This window comes from Hemiscyllium ocellatum, chromosome 19, assembly GCF_020745735.1.
Source record: "Hemiscyllium ocellatum isolate sHemOce1 chromosome 19, sHemOce1.pat.X.cur, whole genome shotgun sequence".
Taxonomy (NCBI): Eukaryota; Metazoa; Chordata; class Chondrichthyes; order Orectolobiformes; family Hemiscylliidae; genus Hemiscyllium; species Hemiscyllium ocellatum.
In genome coordinates this window covers 3,147,769-3,172,092 of record NC_083419.1, presented here as the reverse complement: position 1 = coordinate 3,172,092, position 24,324 = coordinate 3,147,769, and the positions used below count along the sequence as shown (strand labels likewise).

The window sequence follows — 24,324 nt, the reverse complement described above, 5'->3', positions numbered from 1 at the left end:
AACCAAATTCACTGCAGCAACTTGCTTTCCTTTGACAGCATTTTCAAAACCTGGGTATGCCATCACCCACAACTTCCCCTTCAAGCCATACTATTCTGACTTGGAACTGCCTTGCTGTTCCCTTGCTGTCATTTGAGGGAATTTGAAAATAAAGATCAAATTTTTAAAATGAAGATGTTGCTTGATTGAAAGCCAATATAGTTCAGCAAGCACAGGGGTGATCGTGGAACAGGGACTTGCTGCAAGCTTGGATGCTGGCAGCAGCTGTTTACGTGACTACAAGAATTTGATTTTTGTGTTTTGACGGGCTGTTCACTGTGATTTAGCCCAGATATATGATGGAAATTTCGCAATGTTGCACAACTGTATGCATAGGGTCATGAGAATGAGCAGTGTACAGGAGGTGAGTAGCATGATAGCTCAGTGGTGAGCACTGCTGCCTCAGCGCCAGGGACCCGGTTCAATTCCAGCCTCTGGCAATTGTCTATGTGGAGTTTGCGCATTATCCGTGTGAAGGAGCAACACTCTGAAAGCTTGTGATTTGAAATAAACCTGTTGCACCTGGCGTGGTGAGACTTCAGACTTTGTTCATTCCGGTCTAACACGGGTATCTCTGCATCTTTTTCACTTGGTTACTTCACTCCATAGCTTAGTTATGTTGTCTGGAAAGAAAAACCTCTTTTGCTTTTTGAGTATGAGAAATCTCTTCCTGTTTTTTATCACAAGTGCTAAGAACAATGTGTAAGGTAAACTTGAATTTGTTTCATAATTTCACTTTAATTAGTGAGACAGGTCATTGATCATTTGTACAATTGCATTTGTCAGCTTTGGGAGGTGTAGTACCCAAAAGCCTGCAAGTCTGTTTTGTTTGCATGCATTTTAATGAGGGTTTATAACACAGACATGAAGAGCTGGAGAGCTTTTATGTTTTTTTTTAAGGAAGTGCTTGACTGTCTACAGCAGTCGAGTGACACAAAATGTTATGGTACTTCAGCTTTCCTGTCCAAACCACTCTTCCAGGCAGTGCATTCTAGATCTCCACAACACTGAATGAAAAAATTTCCTCAAATTCACTCTAAACCATCTGCCTTCCATAAAAATGCACCCTCTTGATATTGACTGTTCAACCAAGGGAAACTATTCCCTTTGTGCACCCTGTCCATGCCACTCAATGTAATGCACCACTATAAAGTCCCAACTCCATCAACCTTCTCCACTCCAAAGAAGACAACCTGTGCTTATCCAGACTCTTCCCTGCGACACAACGTTACATCCCAAGCAATTATCTGGGTGAATCTCCTCTTACACCACCTCCACTGCAGTCCCACTCCAGTATTATGACAACCAGAGCCCCATACAGTTTGACAGCTGTCACGCAACCACAGCTCTGCATGACACCCTCTCTTCCCATAAACCCTGTCACCATTGATAAAGGCAAGTGCCCTGAATTCCGTCTCAACTGCTCCACCAAGCAAACCTATCTTTAGGAATCTGTAGGCAAGCTCCCCAAGATAGCATTGATCCTCTGAGCTTCCCAACATCTTGCCATTCATTGAGTAACCCCTTGTCATTTTCCTTCTTCCAAAAAGCATTGCCGTACATTTATCAGAGATAAATTGTGTGCCACTGATCTGCCCATCTGATCAATCCGTTTATATTCTCCTGTAGCCTATGAATTGCCTCCTCTGTTAACCATGTGTTGCTGGTTAAAGCACAGCAGGTTAGGCAGCATCCAAGGAACAGGAAATTTGACGTTTCGGGCCAGAGCCCTTCATCAGGCTCTGGCCCGAAACGTCGAATTTCCTGTTCTTTGGATGCTGCCTAACCTGCTGTGCTTTAACCAGCAACACATTTTCAGCTCTGATCTCCAGCATCTGCAGACCTCACTTTTTACTCCTCTGTTAACCACCCAGCCAATCATTGTCATCTGCAAACTTTATCATTTTTCCCACATTCTCATCTACATTGTATATGAATATCACAAATGATAAGTGACTCAATACTGATCCTTGCTGTGCACTAGGCTCTAGTTATACAAGCAGCCTTTTACCTCCACCTTCTGTCTCTTATCACCAAGCATAACTGCTGAGTACTTCTAAGATACTATTGTGAAAAGGTGTGCTTGAGTTTTTTATCCTGTTATTTGTAGCAAATATTGAATGAAAATATTTTTCATTTTCTTTCTAGGCATGTATAGATGATAATCTGGATATGGTGAAATTCCTAGTGGAACATTCTGCAAATATTAATCAGCCAGACAATGAAGGTTGGATACCATTACATGCTGCTGCTTCCTGTGGGTATGCAGACATAGCAGAGTAAGTGGACAACTTCTCTATATAGGTTTGTTTTTTATTTTACTTTCCTTGTCATTCTTCTATGCTACTTCAGGCACCAAAGACTTGGAAGCCTTCTCCTGGTTTTGAACAACTATGTAACTGACTTTCAAAGGCTCTGGGTCTCAGACTGGGATCATGATGCCCTCAGTTGGGAACAGCAAAACTAGTTTTGTGATTTCCTATGAAATACCCAAGTTGCTCTCAATCTGCAACAAAAACAAATTCCTGTGAAACCTGCAGGTCTAGCATAATCTTTGAGAAAAAGCCTAGTTTCGCATTTCAACTCAAGTGACTGTTGATCAGAAATGTTAATAGTATTCATGCTGAAGCCCAAATAGGGTGGGTGAGTGGGCAGAATCGAAAGTGAGGGAGACATGAAAGGGCTAGGTAAAAGAAATAACATGGGTAGCAGGCCGCGAGAAGGGAAAAGCTGAATAAATGATAAGAGCTAGCAATGAGAAAATGGGTTAACTGTGCTGAAATGCGGCCTGCATCATGTGGTAATGGATCTAGGAGTACTTTGGAATCTATGACTATGCTAAAAGCACCCCATATCGTAAGAGCCATTCCTGTTTAAGAAGGGAAGGAGGCAGAAGGCATGAAAATACAGGCCAGGTAGTCTGTTCACGGTCATAAATAAGATTTTGGAATCCATTATTTCGGATGATTTTGTGGAGTACTTGGAAGTGCATGGTAAAATGTGGCAAAATTAGCATGGCTTTGTCAAGTGGATGTCCTGCCCACAAATTTGTTCAAAATCTTTGAGGAAGTAACCATCTCTGGAGATGTCAGTGGTGGGACTGCAGTTGTTCACATCATACATTAACAATCTGGGCAAAAGATCTGAGATTGCAGATGACACAATGATAGTTGGAGGGGCAAATTGTGTTGAGGAAGCAGGGAGGCTTCACGAGAACTTGGAACGAGCTAGGAGAATAACCAACGACCTGGCAGATGGAATACAGTTTGGCAAAGTGTGATGTTATGCACTTAGGCTGCACCTCCAATCTTCCTACCAATGTTCAGAACAGGGAAAGGCTTTGGAAATCTGAAGTACAAAGGGAATTGTGCATCTTGTTCAGGATTCTCAAGGCTAACGTGCAGTTTCAGTTGGCAGTTAGGAGGGCAAATACCATGTTAGCATTCATTTAAAGACTGTGGGCGGCACGGTGGCACAGTGGTTAGCACTGCTGCCTCACAGCACCAGAGACCCGGGTTCAATTCCCGACTCAGGCGACTGACTGTGTGGAGTTTGCACGTTCTCCCCGTGTCTGCGTGGGTTTCCTCCGGGTGCTCCGGTTTCCTCCCACAGTCACAAAGATGTGCGGGTCAGGTGAATTGGCCATGCTAAATTGCCTGTAGTGTTAGGTAAGGGGTAAATGTAGGGGTATGGGTGGGTTGCGCTTCGGCGGGTCGGTGTGGACTTGTTGGGCCGAAGGGCCTGTTTCCACACTGTAAGTAATCTAGAATATAAGTGCAAAGATGTATTGCTGAGGCTGTATAAGGTTGTGTCAGATGGCGTTTGGAATATTGAGAGCACTTTTGGGCCCTGTATCTAAGGATACAGGACACTGCGTCTGTACTCAATGGAGCTTAGAAGGATTGGGGAGGAGTCTGATTAAAACTTGCAGAATACTGATAAGTCTGGATAGAGTGGATGTGGGAAAGATGCTTCCCTTAGTAAGAGAGACAGGGACCTTGTGGCACAGCCTCAGAGTGAAGGGGTGAACTTTCAGAAGTGAATTAAGGAGAAATTTCTTGAGTCAGAGGATGATGGATCAATGCAAGAGGGTTGATGGGTACGGCCGATGAACACAGGGCATGGATAAGTACATGGGACTGGGTTATTACAGCCATTACAGAAACATGATGGAGGGAGGGTCAGGACTTGCAGCATAATGTGCAAGGGTGCTTTAGGTGGGACAGGTGGTAGAAAGCAGGAAGTGGGAGTTGCATTTTTGATTAAGACGAGTATCACAGTAGTTAGATGAAATAACTGAAGAATCATCCAGTGAGGCTTTGTGGGTAGAGCTAAGGAATAAGATGAGGTTGGTGACATTTTTGGGGTTGTACTATAGACCCCCAAATTGTCAACGGGAATTAGAGCAACAACTATGCAGGGAGATTGGGAGACGTGCAGTAGCAATAGGGTTGTCATAGAGGATTTTAATTTTCCTAACGTAGACAGGGGCTATCATCGCTTGAAGGACTGGAATGGAATGGAATTTAAGAGCATTCCGGAAAGTTTCCTCAGGCAGTATATAGCATCATTTTAGGGAAGGGGCAAAATTTGACCTACTCTTTGGGAATAAGGCATGTCAGGTTACTGAGGTGACATTGTGGGAGCAGTTTGGGACCAGTGACCGTAATTCTATTAATTTTAAAAGTTATGCAGAGGGACAAAAGTGGTCCACAGGTTCAAGTTCTAAATTGGGGCAAGGTGAATTTTGATGGAATTGGACAGGAGCTTGCAGGGGCTAGTTGGAGTATTTTGTTTGCAGCCAAAGGGACCTCTGGAAAGTGGGAGGTCTTTGAAAAGTGAGATAGCTAGAGTTTAAGGTTTGTATGTTCCTATGAGAGTTGATAGGAAGAGAAAATCCTGAATGTTGAGATCTTGAGGCTTTCACCAGAAAAAAGGAGGAGATATGGCTCGGGTACAGGCTGCTGCGAATAAGGGAAACCCTGGGGGTATATAAGTGATACAAGAGTTTACTGAAAAGGGAAACAGGATAACCTTGGCTGAGAAAATTAAGGTGAATCCAAAAGGTTCCTATAATTATATCAAAGGAAAAACAATAACTCAAGAGAGAAATGGACATGAGAGTAGAACTGCAGGCAGGCAATGTTTACTGTGGAGAAATAAATGAAGACTTGGGAACTTAGTGAAGTTGATGGTGATATCTTGGGGACAGTCCATGTGTCAGTGGGGGTGGTGTTTGATATGTTAGAATGTATGAGGTGGATAAATCTGGTCCTGACCAGGTATATCCAAGAGGATAGAGAAGAAATTGTGGGGGCCATAGCTAATATGTTTGCATCGTTGTAGCCATGGGTGAGGTCCTGGAAGATTGGAGGATTGGAGGATAGTGAATGTTGTGCCCTTATTTGAGAAGGGCTGCAAAAAAAAACACTTTTAGAATTCCTTCCCTATCAGTTTTGTGGGTCAATCCACAGCAAGTAGACTGCAGCAATTCAAGAAGGCAGCTCACCACTACCTTCTCAAGGACAAATAGGATGGACTATCAATGCTGGCCAGCCAGTGATGCCCAAAGCCACACAAGTGAATTTTTTTTAAAAAATGTCGACCGGTTGGCCAAACATCTGTGGTAGGTAAGTTACTTGAAAACATTGAGGTAAGGTATACATTTGGAAAGACTGTTTGATAAGGAGTAGTCAGCATGGCTTTCTCTGGGAGATTGCACCTCACAGATTTGTTCGAGTTCTTTGAAGTGACCTGGGAGGTTGATGAGGGTAGGATAGTCAACGTAGCCTGTGTGGATTTCATAAGACCTTTGATAAACTTAGAACACAGCCCAGTACAGGCCCTTCGGCTCTTGATATTGTACCCCACTCAAACTAACATTCATACCCCTCATTTTACTATCATCCATATGCCTATCCAAGAGTCGCTTAAATGCCCCTAATGTATCTGAACATCTTATCACAGCTGGCAGTGCATTCCATGCACCCACCACTCTCTGTAAAGAACCAACTTCTGACATCCTCCCTAAACCTTCCTCCAGTCACCTTAAAATTATGCCCCCTTGTGATAGCCATTTATGCCCTAGGAAAAATTCTGACTCTTCATTCTATCTGTGCCTCTCATCTTGTACAGTTCTATCAAGTCACCTCTTGCCCTTCATTCCAATGAGAAAAATCTCAGCTCCTTCAACCTTTCTTCATAAGACATGCTGTCCAGTCCAGGCAGCATCCTAATAAATCTCCTTTGCAGTCTCTCTAAAGCCTGCACATCTTTCCTATAATGAGGCGACCAAGCCTGAACACAGTATTCCAAGTGTGGTCTGGCGAGGGTTCTTTAGAACTGTAGCAATAATGTGTTGCTGCCTGACTAATAATCGAGACTGACCATGCTTTGTGGTAATGGGATTTTTAAAGAAATTCAGAATTAAAAGTTGAATAATAGAAGTTTGATGTTGTGAAAATGCATCAGGTTCACTGATTTCCTTTTGAGAAAAGTCTACTTTTTGGGGAATGAATTGTAGATTCTCAGTAATGTGGTTGAATCACTAACTGTTGTCTGAATGGCCTAGCAAGCCACTCGCCAAACTTTTAAAAAGTGTTAAAGGAGTTAAACAAGATGGGCCACCCTAGTCAGAAGTGAGGACTGCAGATGTTGGAGATCAGAGTCAAGATTAGAGTAGTGCTGGAAGAGCACAGCAGGTCAGGCTGCATCTGAGGAGCAGGAAAATCGAAGTTTTGGGCCAAAGCCTTTCATCAGGAATGGAGGCAGGGAGCCTTCAGGGTAAAGAGATGATTATCTCTCCACCCTGGAGGCTCCCTGCCTCCATTCCTGAAGAAGGGCTTATGCCTGAAACATCGATTCTCCTGCTCCTTGGATGCTGCCTGACCTGCTGCGCATTTCCAGCAACACATTTTTCGGGTCTGATCTCCAGCATCTGCAGTCCTCACTTTCTCCCTGTGTCATGTCTTCCCAGGAACGTAGACATAAGAGGTGGTGGCAAAGTGATATACAGTCAGTTGGTAAGTTAAGGGTTGCCCTGGGAATGCTCAACAGTGACTTCAAATCCCACAAAGTCTTATGACATCGCATCAAGCATGGGTAAGGAAATGTTTTGATTGTTACCACTCTCCCCAGCCTATGAATCCATATCCCTTTGTGTTGATCACCACTTGAAGGAAACCCGGGTGCAAAGATCAAGAATTTAGTGTGTTTGGTGGGCATACATGTCCATCAACTAAAGTGGCTCAGCAGCACCAAGACTGATTGGACAGCTCGCCTTTTAATGACAGTTGCTGGTTAACACCTGTGGCAGGGAACTTGAAGGAAAATTCTACTTGGTTTCACCATCTTCAATCTGCTGCTAATGCACCTGTACATGAATGTGGTGCAACTGACCATTCCTCCGTCCTTGTGGAGGTCAAGTCCTGTCTTCCCACTGTGAATATCTTTCTTTGTGTTGAGGGGTACTATCACTGTGTTAAATGGGGTAGATTTTGAACAGACTCCCTTTTTCTACAGCATTGTACCTATGATGGGAGCATTTTTTGCTTTGATTCATGACCAGAATATCCTCCTCGAGAAATAGCAATTCTCATCTTCCGTGCTGGAGACTATACCTGTTTGCCACCCTGTTCCAAGATGTCTTCGTGCTTCGGAATGATTGACAAGCTCAATGGTGGACTTTCCCATTCCCTCATTGTGCATTTTTTTGCTACATAACGTAGCTTTCCCCTTGTTATATTAACTTCTTGAATCATGTGCTTTTGGATTTCTGTTTTGTCACGTGGAGGATTTGAACATCCTTTCAGAGAGAGATCTTGATGTTGTTTGAAAGCTTACCTGTGATATTGTGACTTGACCCCACTCTGGTCAATGCTGCTTGAGTTTAGGTCATGATTTGAGATGCAGGTATTGGACTGGGTTGGGCAAAGTTAAAAAATCTCACAACACCAGGTGATAGTTCAACAGGTTTAATGGGAAGCACTGGCTTTTGGAGCGCAGCTCCTTCATCAGGTGGTTTATTCTGATAACTCCATAATATTGGCCTAAAACAGGCACCTTGCCATGGACTTCCTGTTCTAGTGAGAATGGCTAACAAGTTTGCTGGAATTAACATTTTGGGGAATCTGAGTTTGACTCATGGTGATTTGACTGTATTCATGAAACAGATGTTCTTGCATGTCTTACCAACCACAGAGTGTTAGATCACTTTAAATGTACTTTGAGGTTCCTCTGTTTCTATGGCCTCTCCCAATCCCTTCTGCTTAGGAAATTGAACAAGAAGTATTGTTTGAGTTTAAGTTCAGTCTCAGTTATGGTGAAATTTAAAAAACAACTTTTAGAATTAAATTCATGGAGTCATGAAGCCGTTGCATCATTGATATCCAGCCTTGAATTGAAGGTAATTATTTTTTCCTCCAATTTGTTTCTAAATATAAAATCAGTATCAAGTTAAAACCTTATTGGCATTATTAACATATTTGTGAGTATTTAATGGAAATGTCATACTGTCTCTTTTAAACATGATTTTGCAGGTATTTAATTAGTCATGGAGCAAACGTAGCTGCAGTCAACAGTGAAGGAGAAACTCCATTAGATATAGCTGAAGAAGAAGCCATGGAAGAACTCTTGCAGGAAGAAATTAGTAGGCAAGGTAAGAGATGAGCCATGGGAAAAAGCATCTCTAAAGTACTATGTAGCTACTGCCAGCTTCTTGAATGCGATCACTGGATACATGTCTGTTTTGAGCTGATTTCAATATCATTGGAATTCTTTGATCCTGCAGTCTTAAATTGTATTTTCCAGTCACAATTACAATCGTAAAACCTTTCTCTTTGAGGTTCTTTATGGAGAATCCAAATCCCTTTTGTTTCCAAAACACAGCACCAGCTGGAAACCAGAAACTGCTCCAAGTATTCAGTGGGTTTATCAGAATCTGTAGTCTGCAAAGTAGAGTTACTATTTTGGGTTGATGACCTTTTGCCAGAAGGTTCTGTTAAAAGATCAGCACCTTGAAAGGCTAATTTTGTTTTTCTCCAGAAATGCTATATCTGCGAAAATCTACTAAATATATTCTTCATTTTCTGTTTTTAACACCTTGCTTTTTTGCAGCTTTTTAAGATTGCACTTATTGGTATCTTGTTCCGTTCAGTCACACTGAACTTGAGTCAACATTGTGTCTAAAATCATAGTTGTGAAGTTTAGTCTAAGCCTGATTCTAAACTTCACAATAAATTCATAGATGCTTAGTAACAAATTATAATGCAAAGCAGCTTTATTTTACGTTTAGACTTCCAGTTTTGTTTTAACTTGCACTCTTGATAAACCAACAAAAGTTATATACCTCGAGTACTGAGCATTTACTGTATTATCTAAATCTCCGTCATGTCAGAGTAGTTAGCTGAAGACTCTCTGCCTATGAGTTTTATTTAAGGCAAAGTTGTTAATGATTTGTGATTTATACTATAGCTGTAAGATAAGTGTGTATACACCCTGCATTGTTTCTGTAACTTAGTATGTGTTTTTACATTGACTTGTGAACCTTTTGAGCAACCGACACACTCGTCGTCCCACAGGTGCCATTAAAGACAAGCGTGCTGCTTTTTGCTGTTTGTAAATTCTGTTGGTGAATTCACAGCAACTTGTTCGCACTTTAAAAAGGCCATCGGTTTTAGAAAATGCACAAGATTTTATCTCCAGGTTCAACTAATGCCAGATAGATGCTACTTATTGAAGGATCAACCAACTGCTTCATATTTTAAGCTGACTCAGACAGGCAAAGGTAGTATTGGGAAGAATTTTCATGAGGTGCCTTTCAATTAACACGCTCTAATTTGCCTTGAAATTAGGACATGCAACAGACCATTTGATCTGTCTTCACATATCTTAAGATAAGAGCAGACATTTCTTTGAGGGCTGTGAATCTGTGGAATTGTTGATCACAGAAGCCTGATGAGACTGGGCCTTTAAGTATATTAAAGGCTGAAGTGGACCTTTTTTTAATCCGTCGAACAAACATGTGAAACAAAAGCATTATCTGATCAGCCATGATCTCTCTGGATGGCAGAGCAGACTGGATGGGCTGAGTGGCCTACTTACCCTATGTCTGATCTGAAAGTCAACCATTTTGTTTGTTCTCTCCACAAACAGTAGCCCTGATCAAATGTGCCTTTCTTTTAACTATCCATCTACCTATTGAGTATTGACTTGCTCTGTACTTCACTCTTAACTCTTCATATGAGCATTCGAATTAGGAATAGGAGTAAGCAGTGAGCCGCTTAATAAGATCATGATTGAACTGAATTCCACATCCTCTCCAATTCTATGTAATTTTTTGTTTGAGTTCCTTGTTTGTCCAAAATCTGTCCAACTCAAGTCTTAAAAATATTCAAGAGAAAGTGAGGACTGCAGGTGTTGGAGACCAGAGTTGAAAAGTGAGGTGCTGGAAAAGCGCAGCAGGCCAGGCAGCATCCGAGGAGCAGGAGAATTGACGTTTTGGGCATATGCCCTTCTTCAGGAATCCCTGAAGAAGGGTTTATGTCCGAAACATTGATTCTCCTGCTCCTCGGATGCTGCCTGGCCTGCTGCGCTTTTCCAGCACCACACTTAAAACTCTTAAAAATATTCAACCTACCTCCACTACTAATGACATTGACAGAAAACAAATTTTCTTTAACTGCATGTTAAATGGGCGGCCACTTGCAAACACTGTCCCAGTATTCTGGTCTGTCCCACAACAGGATATGTTACTCTGGAAATCATGAGCAAGATTTTGTGTACAAGGGGTGGTGCTGGCTTACCGCTGGTATCACTCGACAATTAGTCTAGAGAGCCATGTCATGATCTGGGCAAAAAAAATCCCAAAGAAATGCAGTTGCTAGAAATGAGAAACAGAAAATGCTGCAAATGTCAGCAGGTCTGTCTGCATCTGTGCAGACCAAGCAGAGTTAACATTTCAAATCCAGTGTCCCTTCCTCTGAACTCTGAACTGGAGACTGGTTTTGAATTCACTTAGAAAAGAAAAGTCTGGAATTGAGCCGAATAGTGATCATTGTGGATTGTTGGTGAAGAAAAGGGCACTGGCATAGTAGTAATGTCACTGGACTAGCAATCCAGAGCACATGTCAATATTCTGGGCCATGGGTTCAGATCCCACCATGGCAGCTGGTGAAATTTAAATTCAATAAAAATGTGGCATTAAAAGCTAGCCTAATGGCAATCATTAGGTAACCATTGTCAGTTATTCATTAAAAAAAAATGACCCGGTTCATTCATGTCATTTAGGGAAGGAAATCTGATGTTCTTATCCAGTCTGACGTTCATGTGATTCCAGACCCACAACTCTTGACTTGGCATCAGCAGTAAATGCTGGCCTAGCCAGTGATGATTACATAATTAATTTAATTAACTTTGTAAAAAAGAAATAACCTGTCACGTGGAACCTTGATCAGATTTATATGGAATTTGAAGTCCATCACATCCACATGGTCTGCTCTATGTTGATTGTTGGTCCTTGATTTCAGTGAATTACTGAAATGTGATTTCCCTTTCACAAAAACATGTTCACTCTGCTGGATTGCCTTAAGATTTTATATGGACCCGCTACTCTTGTTTTTAGCAACCAGTTCAAGTACTTTCTGTCTCACCTATGTTAAGCTGAGTGACCTGTTATTTCCGGTTTTCTGTTTTACTCCCTCCTGTTTGTTTTTGTCCAGTCGGATGGGATTCCTCCCAAATCTTTGGTAACGTTAGAAGCAGTGCCATACTGTCTCAGCAGGGCCTTCTCAGACCTGAAGCTGAAGTCCATTTGGGCCTGGAGACTTGTTAGCTTTCAGTCCTAATAATTTTTGGTGTGTTTCCCTGATTGTAATTATTGAGTCCCTCTCTCCCTTTTACCTTGATAAACTGGCAAAAGTTATAAACCTCAAAAGCCACAATCTTCCATGATGCCCGAGTACTTATGCTGTCAAGAAAGTGTAACACTGATGCAGTCTACCTCATGCAATACATTTCCACTATTAAGAATGTTTACATATTGATTCTTTTGCGGGATGCTGATGTCTCGAAGCTCCTGTTGGTTACAGTTTATTTTGGTCATGCATACCTTTGATTATTCAGAACATTTCATCAACCAACATGCTCTTGGTCCCATATGTGCTGTATAATAAAAAGCTTGCTGTCTTTTGTTTAAAACTCGTATCACCTTGTTGCACAACTCAACAAATCACTGGTCCCTATGTGGTTCAAGTGAAGATCATTCCAATGATGCAGCTTCCAGTTTGCTCAGTAATGGTACCAGTGCACTATTATTTGAAACCCTTTTTTTTCTGCAGCAGTACTTAAGCCAAACCTTTAATGATAAAATAGCAAATTTCTATCATGTGTATAATTTGCACCATCTGCATCAGATCACTTTGTAGTGTGTCCAGTTGGAAGTAACACTAGTATTTCATGTCCTCATTTGTTTCCCAATACCAAATAACTTTTGATGCATTGACAAATAATTGGAGTTGTGCTATAGTAGTTCCTTAAAGATTCATTGTCTTGATTTGTTTATCTGTTAAGACTTTAGCCACTTGATGTGATATTGTTATTGTCTTTTTGAACTTCCATTCCAAAGTCTGTCTACTTATTCACATCTTACAGCTTTCCCATCCTTGAGAGTATAATTGTTACTTTAACCGTGACAGAGTATATGTGCTCCTTGTGTCACATAGTGATGGTATTCTTCTCATGTATTTGATTCTGTTGATGAATGGTTTTGGGAAGCTATTTTGTGTTTAGTAATATTAACAAAGATGTTAACCAGCCAGCTGTGAAGCGTGTAATGTGGTAGATGAGGTGTGTTCGTCTGAAGCTATGGTCTCTTAACTGTTGACCTCCTGGCCTGGCTGTGATGCATTTTTCAGTATGCATCTTGTCTTGAACAGCAGTTCTCAGTATTGGGGGAAAAATGTTTAATAGTATCTTACACAATTTAGACTGAAAGGTGATTTTCACAATGGAAACTAATTTCAAGTACAGTAAAGGCAATAGTCAAGCAAAATGTTTGAAAGACCAGTTCACCTTGATGGTGAGGATGTCAAGAGCAATTCTTTATTGTTATTTCACTAAGAACTTGATTGAACTGAAATACTTTTGTTCCAGTGAGCCAGGGAAACTAGCAGTAGGAGATAGGTTTACCTATTAATCTAAAGGTCAGCATTCCTAGACTGAAGTGTACGTCGAATGTTTGAAATGGTGCTTGAACCTTGACCTGTTTTGGGTGTGCAGATGGTATCACTTAAGTCAAGCAGATATTATATTAAATTATTAGCAACTCTTTATCAATCAGTATATTGTTTAATGAACAGCCATATGTGGATTAATGTGGGTGCTTTCTGGAGGGACAGAGCACAGTGATCTTCCTTGTTGGGGTAACTCGATGCTGCATGCTTTGAGGGAATTGATGAGGTAGGTGGATGTCATAAAGCAGAACCAGTTCAGGTTTCATTCAGTGTCTATAATTCTGCTGAAAGGACATTGACAAACGACTTGTCTATTTGAAAGGTTTTCCACCATCAATTGAAATAGGCCCTTGAAAAGAAGTTGCAAGAAACCGTTTGTCACGGACAAATATTTTGTATGACCATTTGGAAAACACCGATCAGTCAGTCCACGCAGTCTGTTCTTGCCGTAGTGTTTGGGTGGTGAAGAGCTGCTTCGTGTAATTTAGACTTTCATCCTTTCAATCCATGTGGTGAAGTCGAACTCCTGTTTAAAGTCAACATTGCCAGGTACAAACTTCTGGGCAGTCGATCACAGTTTGAGCTCAGTGTCACTTACAGTCCAGAATTTCCAATGCTGGGATCGCCTGTTTTGTTGTTGTCAAGCCCCTACAATCCTATTGTGTAGGTTGTGCGAAATTGAGAAAATTCTGAATTCTTTCTTGGGACTTCATTGGATTTCTTCATGAAGTCTTGATGTTTGATTCATTTCAAGTTGAATAGACTATTGAATACCTACATTTCTCTTTGTTCAACACTGCCCAGTTGCATCCTTTCATTGTGCTTTGCAATTTGAATATAAATTGCAGTTTATTAGTATATGCACAAAATGATGGAAGTGTAACTTTTTTTGTCTAACTTTGTGAAGAATTCCATACAAACAATATTCAAGATGGTTCACTGATCTTTTAGGAAAGGAAATTGCCATCCTTATCTGGTTGGTTAATTGCCCGTTGGCAATTAGGGTTGGGCCATAAATGCTGCCTAGCTAGTGATGCCCACGTGCTGAAAATGTGTTGCTGGAAAGGCGCAGCAAGTCAGGCAGCATCCAAGGAGCAGGCGAATCGATGTTTTCGGCGTGAGCCAGCCCTCCTTCAGGATGCCCATATGCCATGAATGAATTAAAATTAAGAATATTCAAAGGTTTTGAAATGTGGGTAACCTGGGCAATAAAGAGTTCACTGTCATAGTTTTGTTGAGTACATGGGTTAGCGAGTGTCATATTAGGCCAGATGGACTAGACTACCAGGTCGCCTTCTCTGAAATGCATTGGTGTGTCATGTTTAAGTTTTTAGGAGAATTGAGGAGCTTTCTTTGTCATTTGTGGGCGCCATCTCTCTCAGAGCAATATTAATTGATTTCCTTTCTTTTCACAACTTGCCACTTAAGTTTATTTCATGACCCCACATGAAATGAAAGCTAACTGGTTGACTGTGCCCATTCTGTTGTTTCTCATGCTTTGCCTATTGAGTTATTTTTCAGTCAAATAGACAATTTTATATCCATAAACATGACATCGTCAATGATTTGGGAGCTTAATCAATATGTTTGAGGTAAGAATGCAAAACAAAATGGTGAATATTGAAATGAGAAAGCAGGAAATGGGCAGCGTATAAAATGGGAGTGCGTACCACTGGGGGTGTCAGCCTCCTCACAGCTTGGGTTTTGATGATTACACTGATAGGTGTAGTCACTGCTCTGATGCAGGTTTATATTTAACCAGTTGTGGTTTTACTAGCCTCAAACTTTCCTTTCCATGTCAACGAGTTTTTAATTTGTATTTTGCAATTGAAGAATGAGAGGTTTGCTGAAAGGTGAACCTTTTCAGAATACGCCAGCCACAATTAAAGATGAAACAAGGGTTCCACATTTGCAACATGATGCACTGAAAGACACATTAGTCACATCTTACAACTTGGATTGATTTTATAGTTGGGTAATTAAAGCTAATATCAGAGACATTCTTGGTCATCACTGCTACTGTGATCTCACTTTTAATCTCTTTAGGTTATTGGGAAAATGCAACAGTCTATAGTCCAGGATATAATAACAGCCTTTCTAAGTACGTTATATGATTAAGCAGAATCAGCATGGCTTCATGAAGTGGAAATCATGATTGACAAATTTGTAAGAATTCTTAAGAGTCATGGAGGTCTACAGCATGGAAAAAGCCTCCGGAATCTGCTGCAGTGGAAAACGATAACCCTCTCATTCTGTTTGAAACTTAACGTAAATCTATGCCTGCTGAGCACTGATCTCCCCCCTAAAGAGCAAGAGTTTCTTTCTGTCTACCCTGTCTGTGCCCTTCATAATTTAAGACACGTTTATCATCTTCCCTGCCTTGGCTGCCTCTGCTCTGTAGAAAACAGCCCCAGTCTACCAATCTCTCTTTATAACTAAAAATGTCTAGCCTAGGCAACATTTTGATAAATCTCCTCTGCACTTGATCCAGTTCAGTCACATCCCTCCCAGAATGTTGATTCCAGAATTGCACGTGCTGCTCCAGCTGCAACCAAGCCAATACTGTCCCAGCGTTCCATACCTACTCTTAAACTTTATACCTTGACAAATAAAGGCAAATATCCCAAATGCCACCTCAAATCCTGCCCTGATAGCATAGGGACTGGTGTATAAGCAAATAGAGGTTCCTGTGATCTTTTTATGCTGCTTATGGTCTTACTATTCCTGATGTATTCTCTGGCCTTGTTTGTCCTGCCCAAGTGCTTCTCCTCAAACTTAACTGAATGGAATTCCATTCGCCATTGATCAGCCCATCTGACTAGCCTGTTTATAACCAGTTGTAATTTAAGGCTATCTTGCTCATACTTAAAAATCACACATCAGGTTATAGTCCAACAAGTTTCTTTGGAAGTACAAGCTTTCAGAGCACTGCTCCTTCATCAGGTAGCTATTGGAGAAGGATCATAGGATACAGAATTTATAGCAAAAGATCATTAGTGTCATATTTTGATGCAATATATGGAACAAATGTAGATTGCTATTAAGTCTTTCATTGTTTAGAATGGGCTGCAGGTTTCAATTCAATAACATGTAAATCCCAGAATTACTTTCAAGTCTCATTTCTGAGATAACTTAGTTTTATATATAAAAAAAAATGACATCTCCGTTCAGACAGTGCATTAAAGGTGGAAGGTTCGAGACTGTATCCCAATCTTGAGTCAGACTGGTTCTGTTTCCAAAGTAGGAATTTATAAAATGTTATATGGATTGACTGCCTGCATTGACTTCCTGCAGATTGTGCGCTTTTTGAGCGAAAACAATGTGTCTGTAAATACAATTCTAGAAATGCAAATTCACCCCATAGACTGACTTGTGTGCGCACGCACGCATGTGACAGAGTGATAGTGTGTGTGATGGGTATATGCCTTGAGAAATGGTGTGTCTGTGTCTGTATAGTTTAGTAGGGTCCTTCTCAGTCCAATGCTGGCACCCCCAAATCATTCCTCATACCTAACACCGTGCCAATTTTCATACCATTTGCCAACTTAATGATCAACCCTCCCGCATTTAGAGTGTAACTTGTTGGTATATACCACAAACAGCAAGGCCCCCCAATATTGATCCCTGTGGAGTCCCATTGGAGACTGGCTTCTTGTCATGAAAGCAACCTCAACCAATTTTGGATGTAATCAGCTAAATTTCATTGGATCCTATGGGCTCTCAGCTTTATTTCTGTCTCCGATGGGAGACTTTATCAAAAACCTTGCAGAAGTGCAAGTGGACTTAAAAAGCATTGCTCTCATCTATACATGTGGCTACCTGTTCAAAGAATTCAGTGAAGTTATCAATCAACCCCTTCCTCTCCAAGTACAAATTAATTCTGTCCCTGAGAACTGTTTCTAATAGTTTACCCACCACTGAGGTAAGACTGGTCTGTAATTTCCTGATTTAACCCGTGCTCCCATCTTGAATAATAGCACCACTTTGGCTGGTCACTCGACCTCCAACACCTCTCCTTGGCCAGAGAGATGTTGAAAGTTATTACACACCCCACACTAACACCAATCCACACACTGTCTCACAGGCGTATACTCCATCCCGCTCATGCCCACACTCTATCAAGTACATGTGCGCGCACACTCTCTCTCTCACATGCATGCACCTGTAAGTCTGTGGGCGTGAATTTGCATTTGCAGAGTTGTTTTTGCAAGTATATCCTGTGTTGCTTTGGTCAACATCCTGATCCATGTCTCATCCACCCCTTGAGATTTAGGTACCATTCAGAACCTTCTCAGAGTCTGTTAATTTGTTTGAATATGTCATAATCCATCTCCCTGATTTGCATACCCACATCATCCCTCTCAGTAGTGAACACCAATGCTGACTACCCATTTAGAACTGTACCTACACAAATTATGGCTGTGATCGTTTCTATTCTCCTAGTTTCCTTTTTTAAGTTTCAATTCCACACTGTGTACCTCTTTAAGGCTTCTGTTTGAGTCTTTGGTATCTCTCATCCAATCTTGTATGTGAATTGATATCCAATCTTCACAGGATTGAGCGATCATACTTTTTGGGAAAGTGTTGGCCCTGTACTCTAGCTTTTTGCTCCTTGGATCTGTGTCACTGCTCTGAAACGGATTTACTCCCATTTCACTCTGGCCAAATCATACTTTAGCTTATTAAAGTTGGCCTTTCCCAAGTTTAGAGCCTGAATTTGAGACCATTACTATCCTATTTCTTCATCTTGAATCCAACAGTTGCCTGCAAAATGCTGCCCCACTGACGATCCAACCACTTGTCTGGCTACACTGCCTAACATTAAGTCTGGAAATGCTCCGTTATTGGACAATTCATGACTGACTTTAAAAGCTCTTTTGGGCGTGTATCTAGAATCCTGCACCCCCTCATTCTTTCACACAGTATGACTTTCTGAACTAATGTTAGGGAAGTTGAAATTCCCTGCTGTTACTACCTAATACTTTTGCCACCCTCTGACGTTTGCCTAACTGCCTGCTCTTCTAATTTTCTCAAATGTTTTATGGGCTTATAGTAGACTCCAGCAATGTGATTGCTCCTTTTTGGTTTTTAAGTTGTACCCAAATGGCTTCATTTTAAGGATTCTTCAAAGATATCTATGAGGAAATCTGGGCACCACTCCTTCAGAATGATGTATTGGTCTTGGAGGGAGTACAACTTCAGTTTGCAAGAATGTTACCTGGACTTCCGGGATTAGTTTGAGGAGAGATTACAGAAATTTGGCCTGTTTTGCCTAGAACTTATAAGGTTCAGGATGATCTGATCAAAGTGTTGAAGATATTAACAAGAAAAGACACGGTGAATAAACTATTTCCAATGGTGGTTGATTCTAGAATTGGACATAGCCTGAGAATTAGGGCCACATAGTTTGGGAGAGATGTTAGCTACACACAAAGGGTGATTCAGAGGTTTGGAACTTTCTTTTGAAGAAGGGTTAACTCTGTTTTCTCTCCATAAATGCTTCCAGACCTGCTGAGATTTTCCAGCAATTTCTGTTGTTTTTGATTTCCAGAATCTGTTCTTGTGGTTTTTAAATTTAGTTTACGAAGGGTTAAGGGCAGGTTAAACAAGTGAGTAAAATCCTCCTTGGTGGGGAAATGTGAAGTTGTCCACTTGGGCAGGAAGAATAAAGGACACGAATTGTAGTTAAACAGAGAGAGACTTCAGAAAGGTGTAGAGGAGAAGGATTTGGGAGTCCTTCTCCATGAATCATGAAAATCTTGGAACCAAATGTAGTGGGAAAGGAAATGCAATTTTAGTCTTTATTTCAAAATGAATGGAGTATGAAAATAGGGAGTTCTTGCTTAAGATCACTCGTCAGACCATTGTTGATATAATTGGAACCGTTTTAGTCCCTTTATCTAAGGGAAGGTATATTGGCAATGGAGGCAGTCCAGTGAAGACTCACCTGACTGATCCCATGTATGGAAGGATTGTCTTATGAGGAGAACAATGAGCTCATTGGAATTTTGAAGAATGAACGATGAGCTCATTGAAACATAAAATATTCTTGGGGGACTTGACAGGATGCATATAGAGAGGTTCAATGTGCTTGTGTGAATGTCTATGACCAGAGGGAGTATTCTCAGAATTGGGGCAAGACTTTTAAGGCGAGACATGAGAAATTGTTTTCTGAACGTTGTGAATCTGTGCAATTTGTTGCTGCAGGGAGCTGTTAGGCTAGGTTGTTAGGCATATTAAACACTGACATCGATTTTTAAGCACTAAGGGAATGAAGGTTATGGGGAAAGGACAGGAAAGTGGATAATTATTTGGTTGGCTCATGTGGTAAGGCCGAGTGCCTCTGAGTCAGAATGTCATGGGTTCTGCAGCTTTATTTCATTCTATTTAATCTAGTCAGATTCATAAGCTCAGTACCAAGGCACTGCTGTGTTTTGTTGGATGATGTTATTAAACCAAGGCGCTCAAACTGCTTAGTCTGAGTTGAAGCGGTCTTGCAAAGCACTTTTTAAAAGATAGCAGTGAGCCTTTGGCCTGGGCCAGTCTTGTTTAATTCATTTGAGGTTTCTGAAGAAATTTAACTTTCATTTATTCTGTCATTTGTGGAATCTGTGAGGCAAAAAGACTACTAATGTGAAACTCTCTTTGGATGATTTGACAGTGTCTGGGAGTATTTATTTTGAGATGTGATCAGGCTGCAAGTTCTGACTTGACTTGCAGGCCCCGGGTTTGAATGGGGTTTCATTTCAATTTGACTTGAGGTTTAAAGCCAATTAGGATTCAACAACATTTAACTTTGATGTTAAATAGTGAGCAACCAATTTCTGTGCAAGCTTAGCAGCAAGCAACATCGCCCCCTGCAGGCAAATGTTCCACCTGCCTCAGCTCTTGGTTCACAAGTTGTGAAATAAAAATGTAATGTGTGGCATCAAGCATCAGAGTGGAATGTCGTTTCACATCTCTACAACAAACATCATGCCACAATCTGTTTTGGTAATTTAAAGGAAAATTTATTTTGAGGTCAAAAATATTCCAGATTGAATATTTACCTTTCACAGAATTATTTTTCTCCATCTTCTCTGACTTGACAAGCATTATAATTTTATTGTTCAGCCAGTCTTATGGATTCGGACCATCAATCACCAATTGGATAAAACATTGCTAAATTTTTGTGTTATTGGTATATTTTCAAAGTGTTTGTTTGTTGGATCAGTGATGAGCAGATGATGGGCAGTCTGGCTGAGTTTTTTTTAGTATAGCTCGCTTCTGTCTCTGTTTTCTTCAATGTAATTTTACTCGCCTGCTTAGTTTATTAAGCTATTGAACTTGGCCCAACTCATTTTTGGTCTTGGCATCATACCTAGAGGACGACACTGGAGGTCAGGTGAATGATTTTAATGTGGAAAGGTGAGAGGTGATTTGGAAGGAGCAACAGGAGTAAAGAGGAATGGACTAATGGTAAGATTTTTGGCAGTGCAGATGAGCAGAGGAATCAGTGTCCATGTAAATAGATCCCTGAAAGTTGCCACCCAGGTGGTTAGGGTTGTTAAGCAGGCAATACAGTGTGTTGGCTTTTATTGGTGGTGTTTTTTCTTGAAATTCTTATACATGTGATGTAATTGCAATACGCCAACTTCTGTGAGCAGCTGAAATTTTATTGAGCAAGTACGGTACAAGCTGTGGAGAAACTCTTAATGCTTGCCAAGTGTGTCGAGAGGTCTCCCTGAACAAAGGAAATAGTCCTTCCTTTATACAGTACAAGAGTTTCATCTTACAGTCAGTAACACCCACAAGACAACCCTCCGGTCACTCCCCCACAGTCACATGCCAGTCTAGACACAATGCAGTGATCACATCATTTCCAGAAACCATATAAGGTAAATCATCCCTTAATGGTCAAATCTGTTGTCAGTCTTTTGTTTTAAACTACAGGAAGTAGTCAAAATTCCAACTGTAATGTTCTTATTGATTTCTGAATAGAGGATGCCAATGTGAATAGTAGGACATGACAGTGTAAATTGGCTTCTGAATCCCTAGGAAAGGGCCATGCAAATGGCTCTGAACGGCAAGGGATAGGGATGGGGATGTAAATTCCTGACATTCTACCTGTAGAACTGAGACATCCCATCCGCCCCCCGGGGGCATTCAGTTTCTTGCAGGTCAGCAGAGTAAATTAACTCGTTAATATCTCAAAAGAAAGATTGAGTTTCGGAGCCACAAGATCATGCTGCAGCTGGACAAAACTCTGGTGTGGCCGCACTTGGAGTATTGCGTACAATTCTGGTCAGCGCATTATAGGAAGGATGTGGAAGCTTTGGAAGGGGTACCACGATGTTGCCTGGTATGAAGAGAAGGCCTTCTAAGGAAAGGCTGATGGACTTGTGGCTGTTTTCATTAAAGAGAAGGATGTTGAGAGGTGACTTAATTGAGACATCTAAGATAATCAGAGGGTTAGATAGGCTCTCATTGTCCAGCCTTTCTCCTCAGATGGTGATGGCTAGCACGAGGGGACATAGCTTTAAATTGAGGGGTGATTGATATCGGACAGATGTCAGAGGTAGTTTCATTACTCAGAGCAGTAGTGGTGTGGAATGTACTGCCTGCAACAATTGTAGACTTGCCAAGTTGAAGGGCATTTAAATGGTCATTGGCTAAACATATGGATGAAAATGGAATAGTGCAGGTAAGATAAACTTCAGATTGGTTCCACAGGTCGGTGCAACATCGAGGGCTGAAGGGACTGCACTGCTTTGTAATTTTCTATGTATTTTGAAGAAGGAGAAATTGGATTTTGGCCTTTACCTGTTTGCAGCTTCTAGCTGATGTAAACTGTTTTATTTCCATCGCTGACATAGATTCCCTCTTGCACTTTGCCTGGAATATGACAGTTGAACACAGTTCTTTGCTCTCAAATTTAAAGGGTAATGAGGATGTCCCCCTCTTTGGGGCTGTATTTGTAATAAACTGATAGAGCAAACAGCCCTACCTTTTTAAGTTGGCCATGAACTTGTGACTTATCAGAGTGGTTTCTCTAATGATTTTTGTGGAAGACATTGATTTGTTTAAGTGCATGACCCTTTTAAATTTTTTTGTGCTACTGTGGATGAGCCATAAAACTAAAAGGGGTCAAAATTAGTGTGGTCTGTGCAGGAATTTTCAGGCCATATAGTTCTAAAGGAGTGGTGCTGTTAACCCTCTTCACTTTGACTGTTCATTTTGCCATGTCCAATCTTGGATTTAATTTTGTGAAAGGAAATTTGCATACTGGATTCATGTTAGTAAATTAAAATGCATGTTAAATAGACAAGTGGCTCTTGTAGAGTTTGTCGTTGCTAGGATGTGGGGGAGGTTGGGGAAACCCATATACATTTATTTCTGAGCCATTGCAAAATATGGTGGTCAGCTTCTACCTTAAATTGTTGCTGCTGTGTCGTTGTGCTTGCAGGAGAGATTTTCTCATGTGGAATTGCATCGTGTCTGCAGCTCAAACAAGTCATTCAGCCAAGCCAGTCTGTTTTCCTGCTCCATCAGAGTCATCTCCTCCCTTACTCACCTTAGCCTATCATTGACCATGTATTCCTTTCTTTTGTGTTTATCAAGCTTCGTATGCAATGTATTAAAATATAAATTGATTAGTGCTGTTTGTTGCAATTGCATTGTAGCCAGTGCACTACCACACTCCAGGTAAAGGGGTTGCTGCTAAATGCCCTCTTGGATTTATTACTGACCCTGAGCTTTGGGTATCTCCACAAGTGGAAATATCCTCTTTGCACCTGGCTCTTTGCAGGAGAAGTCTGTGGTCTTGAAGATTATGATCTGGTACACAGAAAAGATGTTTTCATTTGCATGGGAAAACTAAAACCCTGATGTTTAAATATGAGAGCATTTTCACTACGGAATTCAAAAAAGGAATGTTGCTGTGGAATGTGGGACTTGCTATCACATTGCGTATTTGAGATGAATATAGTCTAGATCCATAAAAGGTAAAGCTCATTAACTGGTGGGGGGAAGAATAGACGGGTGTGTTAAAGTTAAATAGGTGGAAGGCTGTTGTGGAGGAAAACGCAATGGCGCACACCAAATAGCCTACTGTTGTAATTACTGTGGGTTTTTAACTGTTTAGTGTGGGTATGTTACTGCAGTTGTCTGCATACCAAAAATCAATGTACGAATCTCCATTTTGAAGATCATTTAGTTATGCCATGGTGACTCATCACATGTTAATTTAAAAAAAAACTGCAGGTACAGGAGAAATGCAAAACGCAAAGATTGCTGGAGAATTTTAGTTGGTCTGGCAGCATCTGCAGAGTATAAATAGAGTTAACATATTGAGTCCAGTAACCTTGAGATCGAAGAGAGCAAGGAAGGGTATCTGGACCCTGAAATTGAGTCAATTTCTCTCCTCCAATGCTGCCAGACTTGCTGGCATTCCGACAATAATACTGAAGACGTGCTCCAGAAATTCAGTTCCCTCGCGAAGCTGTTGCAGTGCAGTAGGCAAAAGTGAGAACTGCAGATGCTGGAAACGAGAGTTTAGATCAGAGTGGTGCTAGAAAAGCACAGCAGGTCAGGAAGCATCCGAGGAGCAGGAAAATCAACGTTTTGGACAGGACCCCTTCATCAGGAATGGAGGCGTGGAGTCTCCAGGGTGGGGAGATGAATGGGGGCAAGTGGGGTGGAGAGAGGCTGGGGAGAAGGTAGCAAAGCTCAATAGGTGATTGGGGGTAGGGATGGAGGCGATAGGTCAGACGGGAGGGTGGAACGGATAATTGGGAAGGGAGATTGGCAGGTTGGACAGGTCGAGGACAGTGGTCGAGGAGCTGGAAGGTTGTAGTTGGGGGGGGGGTGGTGGGGCGCGGGAAATGAGGAAACTGGTGAAGTCCACATTGATGCACTGGGGCTGAAGTGCTCTATTCCAGTATAGTTACAACTCTGGCATCTACCCAACAATGTGAAAAATTGGGAGAAAGTGAGGACTGCAGATGCTGGAGATCAAAGTTGAGTGTGTGTTCCTGGAAAAGCACAGCAGATCAGGCAGCATCTGAGGAGCAGGAGA

The 24,324-nt window shown here is 41.3% G+C and overlaps 1 protein-coding gene across 5 annotated transcripts in view; it reads left to right on the top strand.

Moving 5' to 3' along the window:
• ppp1r12a (protein phosphatase 1, regulatory subunit 12A) overlaps positions 1 to 24,324 on the top strand; it is a 177,134-nt gene that overhangs the window by 75,215 nt on the left and 77,595 nt on the right. For all 5 annotated transcript variants that reach the window (XM_060839594.1, XM_060839593.1, XM_060839591.1 and 2 more), the window contains exons 2-3: positions 2,188 to 2,318; positions 8,577 to 8,695. In XM_060839594.1, coding sequence (XP_060695577.1) covers positions 2,188 to 2,318; positions 8,577 to 8,695 — 250 coding nt within the window. The remainder of the gene's footprint in view (positions 1 to 2,187; positions 2,319 to 8,576; positions 8,696 to 24,324) is intronic.